We start from the raw sequence: 11,600 nt of genomic DNA on the forward strand, positions 1-11,600 counted from the left end.
ATTGTATGTCTAGTTAAATATATTCATTTGATTCCTAGTTCTTCATTCAACATTTGTTTTACAGTCTTCAAAGATGTGCTTTCATTTAATTCATCCTTATCTTCCATCTTCATTCTTCTTAGTCTTTACCAAGAAAGAATAAGGAACCAGTGGTGTAAAGTACTTAAGGAAAAATACTTTAAAATAGTACTTAAGTTGTTTTTGAGGTTATCTGTACTTTACTGTACTAATCATATTTTTGACAACTTTTACTTCACTACATTCCTAAAGAAAATAATGTACTTTGTATGCCATACATTCCTGACACACAAAAGTACTCTTTACATTTTGAATGCTTAGCAGGACAGGAAAATGGTCCAATTCATACACTTATCAAGAGAACATCCCTAGTTCCTCTGATCTGACAGACTCACTAAACACAAATGCTTCGTTTGTAAATGATGTCTGAGTTTTGGAGTGTGCCCCTGGCTATCCGTAAATAAAAATACAAGAACATGGTGCCATCTGGTTTGCTTAATATAAGGAATTTCAAATAATTGATACTTTTACTTTCCCTTTTAATACTTAAGTATATTTAAAACCAAATACTTTTAGACTTTTACTCAAGTAGTATTTTACTCTGTGACTCACTTTTACTTGAGTCATTTTCTTTTAAGGTATCTTTACTTTTACTCAAGTTTGACAATTGCATGCTTTTTCCAACACTACAAGGAACACATGCCTTTGCAGTGTATTTGCTATGATGTCAGGGTAAAGCTTCATGAAATTAAATGTAATTCAAACAATGAGAGAATTATTCCGTGAGCATGTTTTTTTAATTGAATGACAAATTGTAAAACAAACTGTGGCACATTTTCAAATCACAAAACAGTATTGATCAAGAGCTACTGTCTGTTCCAACATGATCACAGAATAACTTTTACACTGGTTGAAAATCACTATCACAGAAAATAACAAAAACCCACATATTTATCTGCCGATTTAGATGTATTAAGCAAGTGAACTTCCCTGCTAATGAGTTAGTAAGTGACTTAGGGTTAGGTATGGGGTTAATTAGTGACTTAAGGTGTGGTATGGTAGTGTAACGGCTGTCTTCGGGTAAAAGAGAGGAGGACCAAAATGCAGCGTGATGATAATCCATATTTAATGGGAAATACTTAAACGACGAAAAAAAAAAAAAAACTGACAGAAGAAACCGCTACAGTCCTGAACATGGGAACACAGAACAGATGAACAGGAACAACCACCCACAAACAAACAGTGAAAACAAGCTACCTTAATATGGTTCCCAATCAGAGACAATGACAAACACCTGCCTCTGATTGAGAACCATATTAGGCCAAACAACAAACCCAACATAGAAACACAAAACATAGAATGCCCACCCAGCTCACGTCCTGACCAACTAAACAAAGACTAAACAAAGATGCACTGTTGATTTAGATGCACTGTTGTAAAGTGGCTGTTCCACTGGATGTCATAAGGTGAATGCACCAATTTGTAAGTCGCTCTGGATAAGAGCGTCTGCTAAATGACTTAAATGTAAATGTAAATGCAAAGGAAATAAGGTCAGGAACGTGACAGGTAGTGACGAAGGTATGGGGTTAGTTAGTGTTTTAGGGTTATGTATGGTAGTCACTGAGGCAAGGGTTAAGCTTAGATTAGAAAACAAAAAACAAACACACCAAAAACAACAACACACCAGGATTCGTACCACTGCCACTCGCGGAGTTTGTGGTGAACATTGTAAAATTCAGGATGATGCGGTCATTTTGTTTTGGGATGTAGCAGCCAATACCTGCAGAAAAAATATCCAAATAGGACAATGTGTGAGTAACTATACAGTATGTGTAAGATTTTGGTGACAGTTGTTATATTTTATGAAGGTAAATGATTGAAAATAACTCCTGCATGCTTTTTTCCCCTTACTGTATTTCTCTAGGTTTGCAGAGAGAGAAAGATGGAGACAGAGAGACTGTCCGACAGATCATATTGACCGACCAAAAGACATTCCATCACTACTCACCCACATCAGGTCTGATTGTGGTCCCATTCCCCCCAGTCTGAACCAGGAGCTCCCAGAAGGTTTTCTCAGTAAGGTTCCCAGCCACACCATTCACACTCACAAGGAAGGGGCCATAGTTGGGGTCCTCTGTATAGGTGAAACTGCAAAAACAGAATAATGAATTTATTTGAATTTGAGTCATTGTGAAATGCCAGAATACCACAATGATGTTTGACAGTGAACAAGGTGCAAAATGCAGTATCACCATGCCATGCAATGAATGACACCTTGCACTACATAACATTGTCTGTTCATGGTCACTGAAAGGTTCTACACAATTGCTCAAACTGTAATGATTTGAACGCACATCTAACAATCTACAGCATCTGATAATGACACAATGGAAGCTAATAATCTATTAACTTGAATCCTGAATTGATCTGCAGTCTCCTCATGGCACCGATAAGGACCCCTCTGAATGCGATGTCAGTACTGTAGGTCTTGTTGGTTGTGTTTGAGATGTTGTTGACTACCACCAGCTCAATGGAATCTAGTCTGGAAGTGTCTGTTGAAAAACAATGTTGCCTGCAATGTCAATACTGTGCTGATGACATTGCAAAGAGGTGAACATGTTCTAGAAGTTAAAAAAAAAATGCTACATTACTTCCTGCTGTCAGGTTCCCAGGATTCGAACTGTTGCCACTCACGGAGTGCGAGCTCGAGTTGAACGCAGTAAATCTTAGGATGATGCGGTCATTTGGTTCAGGGATGTAACAGCCAATACCTGCATAAATAATGTCCAACTAGGTCAGTGTGTGAGTAGTTAAACTGTACAGTATGTGCAACATTTGTGTGACAGAAGTGTTGTTACATTTTATGAATGTCATTGTAAATAACATGCATGCTTTTTCCCTAATTTACATCGGGTGATTTGCCCCAAAAAAATGAGAGAGAGAGAGAAGAGGCTTTCCATCCATACTCACCCACATCAGGTGTGATTGTGGTCCCATTCCCCCCAGTCTGAACAAGGAGCTCCCAGAAAGTGTTTTCAGTATTGTTCCCGGCTACACCATTCACACTCACCAGGAAGGGACCATAGTTGCGGTCCTCTGTGTAGGTGAAACTGCAAAAACAACAGTGCTCACCAATGACACCTGACTACATAACATAAATTCACTGACACACCAACAGCCGAGGAAATAACAATGAGCCAATTTAACTTAATAATCTACTAACTTGAATCCTGCATTGGTCCCCTGCAGCCTTCTCATGGCACCGATAAGGACCCCTCTGAATGCCACACCAGTACTGTAGGTCTGATTGGGTGTGTTTGAGATGCTGTTGACCACCACCAACTCAATGGAAGACTCTGTTTAAATTGTAATTTACAATTTCAACTATACTGTAGTGTATAGGTGATAGAGATGACATTACAAAGAGGTAAAGTAAATAAATACATTCTACATTACTTTCAGTCAGGATCCCAGGAACCAGCAACAGCAGAGCTGCGGAGAGAAAAGATGCCATGATTAAACTCATCATGTATTCAGGTTCAGTTGGAAGTGTCCAGTACTCATTTCATACATGACTTTTTATGTTGAACCAGTAGCCACTCCCTATCTGGAGAAATGCATTTCCTCTTCCCTTTTTCTCAAGCTATTGTGTAATGTATGTGTAACACATGTTTTGAACTGCCATGTGGCATGAGTGCCAATCTGTTTACAAGTGCTATCATACCAACTCATTGTCACGCATTGTAATGTCAAACACTCAATTGTGAGATGCCTGTAGAGCAGAGCTGTCCAACCCTCTTCCTGGAGATCTACGGTCCTGTGGGTTTTCAGTCCAACCCTAATTTAACACACCTGATTCTATGAATTAGCTGCTCAACAAGATCTTAACTAGATGAATCAGATACGCTAAATAAGGGTTGGACCGAAAACTTACAGGACAGTAGATCTCCAGGAAGAGGGTTGGGCAGCCCTGCTGTAGAGGATCTTTAGTTGCACTGTTCACCCACCAGGGGTCACCATTAAGTAATTATTTAGATTGAGGGCCACAAAAAAATTAAGGCAAAGCACAGTATATAAGGACATGCTTACAAACCAATCGAGATACGCTAAATAATATATTTTAAATGAGGAAATTGAACCTGTTGATTAAATAAAATATATGAACAATGTCAAACCTAACCTACCTGGATTAACTACCTTTAATTAAGGTAGTTAATCCATCCAAACAAGGCACTAGCCCGAAAAACCCATTCCAAGCCAAACCTTCATATCATGACCGCTAACTGTTACACACAGCCTACATCGTTGTCACCATATAAGCTAACTTCAAGTCAACATAGCTACTAGAACGAACGTGTTAGTAAACCACTACAATCACGGCCTTACAAAAAGTTTTGAAGCTGCAGTAAAAGTGTAGTATCTGCAGTTGACTATGATATTTTGGGCGCAGAGATTGCAGAATAACTGCAGTGTACTGCAGGCGAACGGCATTTATACTGCACTGTAACTGCAGTTACACTGCAAAATTACTGCAGTAAAAAAAGTGTTATTTTGGACGTAGTATTTGCAGCATAAGTTGTCATTCATGTAACTACTGTGTGAGTTTATGGAAGGGGGTGACAACCACGAGCTTCCTCACTTTTCTATTGAAGTCAATGCACCAAGAGGATGGAAACTAGCCGTCCTCCAGCTACACCATGGTGCTACCCTACAGAGTGCTGCTGAGGCTACTGTAGATCTTCATTGCAAAACATTGTGTTTTAATTATTTGGTGAAATGTGAATATATTTATTGTAGTTTTATCTAAAAATAATAACTTTTTAAATGTTTCACTATTTTTATTTTTATGGAATTCACTGAGGAGGATGGTCCTCCCCTTCCTCTTCTGAGGAGCCTCCGCTGCTGTATAGTATTATTATTCTGTTCATATGGCTCTGGCTATGTGCAGTATAGGGTATATGGATCTAAGTCTCTCATAGAATATTATTAAGTTAAGGAAACACAGTACATATATAGGTCATTTGAGTGAACTATCTGTTATGTGGAGTGTCTGTACCTGTCCAGTCGGTTTATTTTTCTTGATTAGTCTGCAGATCAATTCCCTTCTCTCATCCCGCCACTCGCTTCACACTAATCGCTAATCTTCATCTGCCCTCTTCATTTTCCATTTCCTCCTCATCCCCTCTATCTCTTTCTCACTCTCCTTCATCTTCTCCTTCAATCCTTCCAACTCCTCCATCAATCTCTTCATATCCTCTTCCGCTTTTCTCTCGATTTCCTTTCCCTCTGTCGTCTTCTCCTCCGTTCTCTCAATCCACTCTCTGACTCAACATCTCTATCTTCCACTTCTCTTCCAACTCCACCTTTTCCCGCTTCACCTGCTTCTCTCTCTTCTCCTCTATTTCCTTCCTTCCCAGCTCCTCTCGTGTTTATATAACTTCTCTCCCACAACCTCAATGAACTCTCTCACTTTCTTAATCTTGGTCTCCCCACCTCTTTCTCTTTCTTCTCCTCCATCTTTGCCATCACCCTCTCTACCTTCATCTTCAGCTTCTCCTCCCTATCTAACTTCACCTACCCCACCTCTTTCTCTTTCTTGTCCTCCATCTCTATCATCGCCTTCTCTATTTCCATATTTAGCCTCTCCTCCATATCCGTCTTCACACGCTCCAACTCCACCTTCCTCTTCTCCCTCTCCCTCTTTCTCTCCACTTCTTTATCTCCCCTTTCCTGCCCCTCTTTCCCCTTTTTTTGGATCTTCTCCTTCAATCCCACCAACTCCTCTCTCACTTTCTTCACCTCCTCCCTTGCATTCTCTTCCATATCCTTTTTAATGATGTCCATCTCCTATTTCTTTTTAATCATCTCTCCTGTTCTTGTCATCTTTTTCAATCTCTCATCCACATCCACTTTCACCCTTTCCACAATCGTATTCCTCCACTCTAACTTTTCTTTCTCCTTTTCCAACTTCAACTTTCCAACTTTCTCCAAAATGTCCAGCTTCTTTCTCTTCTCCAGTTTCTCTTTCTGTCTATCCAGCCCCTTGTCTTTCATATCTACCTCCTCCCTCCTCTTCTCCACTTCATTGACCTTCTTCCTCACCCTCTGTTTGTCTGTCTCCACCTCATCTCTCTGCCTTGCCACCTCCTTCTCCTTCCTCCTTCCTCTTCTTCATTTCATCCTTTGCGAACTCCACTCCCTTCTCCAACAAGCCCTCTTTTGTTTCTATCTTCTCTCCCTCCTTCTCAATCTTCTCCAGCAGTGCATAGAGATCCTTCACAAGGTCCTCCTTCATCTCTGCATCCAAACTCTCCTTAATCTCCTTAACTCTCTCTATCTCCCCCTTTCGATTTCCCTCCTCCAGCCAACATGTAGTTCACTACTCCCCAACGTTGGGCATTATGATGCTTACGACTTAGGACATTATTATGCTCCAGAATGATAGCCCCAGAGTTCAAATGCAATGGTTCTGGTCCTAACCCCCTATGAACACTACCATTTTGTCCTCAAATATGCCCTTACACCAAATATTATTCTAAATAAATCTATAGAGTGGGCTCTTTAAATGAATTTCTCCACCAGGGGTCCCCAGTCCAGTATGTAACAACTTAAATGGAGGGCCAAAACAATTTTGATATAAAATAAGGGCATGCTTCCAAATCATTCAAAGTAGCTCAATGTATTTTTTCCTTCTGAAATTGAGCATGTTAATTTGTTAAATATAATAATAATTTCCAACCTAACAGCTTTTTGCAATATACACTATACAGTTGAAGTCAGAAGTTTACAAACACCTTAGCCAAATACATTTAAACTCAGTTTTTCACAATCCCTGACATTTAATCCAAGTAAAAATTCCCTGTTTTAGGTCACTTAGGATCACCACTTTATTTTAAGAACGTGAAATGTCAGAATAATAGTAGAGAGAATTATTTCTTTCAGCTTTAATTTCTTTCATCACATTCACAGTGGGTCAGAAGTTTACATACACTCAATTAGTATTTGGTAGCATTGCCTTTAAATTGTTTAACTTGGGTCAAACGTTTCGGGTAGCCTTCCACAACCTTCCCACAATAAGTGTGGTGAATTTTGGCCCATTCCTCCTGACAGAGCTGGTGGATCTGAGTCAGGTTTGTAGGCCTCCTTGCTCGCACATGCTTTTTCAGTTCTGCCCACAATTTGTCAATAGGATTGAGGTCAGGGTTTTGTGATGGCCACTCCAATACCTTGACTTTGTTGTCTTTCAGCTATTTTGCCACAACTTTGGAAGTATGCTTGGGGTCATTGTCCATTTGGAAGACCCATTTGCGACCAAGCTTTAACTTCCTGACTGATGTCTTGAGATGTTGCTTCAATATATCCACATAATTTTCCTCCCTCATGATGCCATCTATTTTGTGAAGTGCACCAGTCCCTCCTGCAGCAAAGCACCCCCACAACATGATGCTGCCACACCCGTACTTCACAGTTGGGATGGTGTTCTGCTTGCAAGCCTTCCCCTTTTTCCTCCAAACATAACGATGGTCATTATGGCCAAACAGTTCTATTTTTGTTTCATCAGACCAGAGGACATTTCTCCAAAAAGTACGATCTTTGTCCCCATGTGCAGTTGCAAACCGGTCTAGCTTTCTTATGGCGGTTTTGGAGCAGTGGCTTCTAAATCCATGACATCATTTTCTGGAATTTTCCAAGCTGTTTAAAGGCACAGTCAACTTAGTGTATGTAAACTTCTGCCCCACTGGAATTATGATACAGTGAATTATAAGTGAAATAATCTGTCTGTAAACAATTGTTGGGAAAATGACTTGTGTCCTGCACAAAGTATATGTCCTAACCGACTTGCCAAAACTATAGTTTGTTAACAAGAAATGTGTGGAGTGGTTGAAAAACAACTTTTAATGACTCCAACCTAAGAGTTTGTTAACTTCCGACTTCAACTGTATTTACAAAAGTATGTGGACACCCCTTCAAATCAGTGGATTCGGCTATTTCAGCCACACCCGTTGCTGACAGGTGTATAAAATCAAGCACACAGCCATGTAATCTCCATAGACAAGCATTAGCTGTAGAATGGCCTTACTGGAGAGCTCAGAGACTATAAACCTGGCACTGTCATAGGATGCCACCTTTCCAAGTTCATGAAATTTATGCCCTGCTAGAGCTGCCTCGGTCAACTGTAAGTGCTGTTATTGTGAAGCGGAAATGTCTAGGAACAACAACGGCTCAGCCTGAAGCACGTAACAATCATCTGTCCTCGTTTGCAACACTCAATACCGAGTTCCAAACAGCCTCTGGAAGCAACGTCAGCACAAGAACTGTTCGTCGGGAGCTTCATGAAATGGGTTTTAATGGCCGAGCAGCCGCACACAAGCCTAAGATCACCATGCACAATGCCAAGCGTCGGCTGGAGTGGTGGAAAGCTCGCTGCCATTGGACTCTGGGGCAGTGGAAACGTGTTCTCTGGACTGATGAATCTCGCTTCACCATCTGGCAGTCCAATGGACGAATTTGGGTTTGGCGGATGCCAGGAGAACGCTACCTACCCCAATGCATAATGGCAACTGTAAAGTTTGGTGGATGATGGGGCTGTTTTTCATGGTAACTAGGCTACTTAGTTCCAGTGAAGGGAAATCTTAATGCTACAGCATACAATGACATTCTAGACGATTCTGAGCTCCCAACTTTGTGGCAACAGTTTGGGGAAGGCCCTTTCCTGTTTCAGCATGACAATGCCCAAGTGCACAAAGCGAGGTCCATACAGAAATGTTTTGTCGAGATCGATGTGGAAGAACTTGACTGGCCTGCACAGAGCCCTGACTTCAACATCATCGAACACCTTTAGGATGAATTGTAATGCTGACTGCGAGCCGGGCCTAATCGACAATCAGTGCCCAACCTCACTAATGCTCTTGTGGCTGAATAGAAGCAAGTCTCCGCAACTATGTTCCAACATCTAGTGGAAAGCCTTCCCAGAAGAGTGGAGGCTGTTATAGCAGAAAAGTGGGGACCAACTCCATATTAATGCCCATGATTTTGGAATGAGATGTTCGTCAAGCAGGTGTTCACATACTTTTTTATCATGTAGTGTATCTTATCTCCTTATGAACCTACAGTACATTATGCATACACATATAGTAGATCGGATAATACTTTAATGTTAGATAGTGTGTTGGTGTATACACTTGAGAAGTCATCTGAACTCTAGTAACCTCAAGCCTCACCCAAAGTAACCAAGACTGCAGCATCAGCATCAATGGAACAGGTGCTGGTCTTAAAGGGACAGTGCACATAATGTTCGTTACTAGTAAAAAAAAAAAATATATATATATATATATATTTCTTTGCACAATAGGATAAAATTATCAAAACTTTGGAGTTGAATTTACACATAGCTTTATTTCTTTATTTCTTTATTTGGATCCCCATTACCTTTTGCAGAAGCAGCAGATACTCTTCCTGGGGTCCGCAAAAAAACATGACAAGTAACGAAACACTGATACACTGATAGACAAGAACAGTCAAACAAATTTAACAAAACAAGAATAAAAAACAATACAACCAAAACATTTTGTGTGTGCATGTCCCCTCACAGCTTTACAACTGTTCTTAACTTTTCGATAAAGATAAGCAAATTTAAACTGATATTGTCACGACTTCCACCGAAGGTGGCTCCTCTCCCTGTTCGGGCGGTACTCGGCGGTCGTCGTCGCCGGCCTACTAGCTGCCACCGATCCATTTTTCATTTTCGTTTGTATCTGTCTGTTTTTTTCTTACACCTGTGTCCTATTAGTTTAAATGTAAAACAGTCACAGTAAAAAGGTACTTAATTGTTACCCAGAAATGATTTGATATTGAGATTTGAAAAAACAGCTGCATTGAACCTTTAATAATATAATGCCTGTTATATATATACACCTTCATTGCAGAAAAGTCATCCATATGCTATATGACAAACTTGATCATTTCTCTCAACTCCACTGTACAGCATCTCAATTGACTGGTATTTCAATAAAGACTTCAGACTTTACTAACTTATGAGGATTGTGTTGCAATTTGTTTGTCACGGGTCATGGGGTATGTACAGTCTTGGCCAAAAGTTTTGAGAATGACACAAATATTAATTTCTACAACGTTTGCTGCTTCAGTGTCTTTAGACATTTTTGTCAGATGTTACTATGGAATGCTGAAGTATAATTACAAGCCTTTCATAAGTGTCAAAGGCTTTTATTGACAATTACATGAAGTTGATGCAAAGAGTCAATATTTGCAGTGTTGACCCTTCTTTTTCAAGACCTCTGCAATCCGCCCTGGCATGCTGTCAATTAACTTCTGGGCCACATCCTGACTGATGGCAGCCCATTCTTGCATAATCAATGCTTGGAGTTTGTCAGAATTTGTGGGGTTTTGTTTGTCCACCCGCCTCTTGAGGATTGACCACAAGTTCTCAATGGGATTAAGGTCTGGGGAGTTTCCTGGCCATGGACCCAAAATATCGATGTTTTGTTCCCCGAGCCACTTAGTTATCACATTTGCCTTATGGCAAGGTGCTCCATCATCACTGACACAGAAGTATGCCAGCTGGCACATAGACATACTAGTAATCTGTCATGAAACCCATGGATTTACCATCATCACCCAGTCATAACTAGGCCCAGGAGTTTTTCCTAACCATATGACCTTACCCTAGTTACACAATAATTAAGGGCAGACCTGTAGCTCAGAGCTGGCAAACCCCTGATCTTTGACAAAAAAATCCTCCCCTTACTAACTGGGCACCTTGAATAAAACACTTTCCATTGTCAGTGTTTATCATCTTACCCCCGGTCCAGTAGCATCACTGCCTAGATCCATGCAGTGTTGACCAGTCTGTCATATAGGCTGGTTCTCTCATCCTACACAAGCTCTCTGATATCTCATCATGGAATGTCAGCAGCATTGAAGGTTGCTTGAAATGATGTCACTGCCTTATTTAGCATTGCAGTACAGCCTGAATCAGACTTTGGAGAGAGCACTGGAGAATAAGTGGCAGATTCAAATTCAATTACAGCCACGGAGCACATACTGTGTATCTCAGTCTGGTTCACAGGTACACAGACACACACGCACGCATGCACACCATTCATCCATCCACTGCACTCTCAATGAACCATTGAGTGATGTGGTTCAGCTGGCTGCTGATAAGACCTTTTCTAAACAAAGAAACGTGAATAAATAGCATACATCGCCCAGCTGAAATCCTGCCTCATAGGTGTTCCTTAAAATAGACAGCTGAGTGTAGCGGCTGTCGTCGGTGGAAGAAGGTGAGGACCAAGGTGCAGTGTGGTAAGTGTTCATGATGTTTAATAATCATCAAAACAGAACACTGAATAACAAAATAACAAAGAAACAACCGAAAACAGTACTGTCTGGTGCAGCCACACAAAGACTGAAAATAACCACCCACAAAACCCAACAGAAAACAGGCTACCTAAATATGGTTCCCAATCAGGGACAACGATTGACAGCTGCCTCTGATTGAGAACCATATCAGGCCAAACACAGAAATAGAAAATCATAGAATAACTAACATAGACAACCCACCC

General features: G+C 40.6%; 1 protein-coding gene across 1 annotated transcript; it reads right to left on the minus strand.

Annotated features, from left to right (window-relative positions):
* Positions 1-805: 805 nt before the first annotated feature.
* LOC129832421 (uncharacterized) lies at positions 806-3,555 on the minus strand. The gene is made up of 7 exons (XM_055896473.1): positions 3,475-3,555; positions 3,242-3,374; positions 2,989-3,128; positions 2,670-2,789; positions 2,429-2,570; positions 2,027-2,166; positions 806-1,798 (listed from the first exon to the last, which is right to left on the minus strand). The coding sequence occupies exons 1-7, from the start codon at positions 3,545-3,547 to the stop codon at positions 1,662-1,664; spliced, it is 885 nt and encodes a 294-aa protein (XP_055752448.1). The 5' UTR covers positions 3,548-3,555; the 3' UTR covers positions 806-1,661.
* Between the last annotated feature and the right edge of the window lie 8,045 nt (positions 3,556-11,600).

Source organism: Salvelinus fontinalis, chromosome 33, assembly GCF_029448725.1.
Source record: "Salvelinus fontinalis isolate EN_2023a chromosome 33, ASM2944872v1, whole genome shotgun sequence".
Taxonomy (NCBI): domain Eukaryota; kingdom Metazoa; phylum Chordata; class Actinopteri; order Salmoniformes; family Salmonidae; genus Salvelinus; species Salvelinus fontinalis.

What these genes read in the sequence shown, in the direction of transcription:
- LOC129832421 (XM_055896473.1), bottom strand. Translation starts at nt 3,547, where the DNA reads ATGATGAGTTTAATCATGGCATCTTTTCTCTCCGCAGCTCTGCTGTTG. An exon ending in TCCTGGGATCCTGACTGAAA is followed by an intron (nt 3,375 to 3,474) that starts GTAATGTAGAAT and finishes CAATTTAAACAG; the next exon opens with AGTCTTCCATTGAGTTGGTG. An exon ending in CACAATCACACCTGATGTGG is followed by an intron (nt 2,790 to 2,988) that starts GTGAGTATGGAT and finishes TTATTTATGCAG; the next exon opens with GTATTGGCTGTTACATCCCT.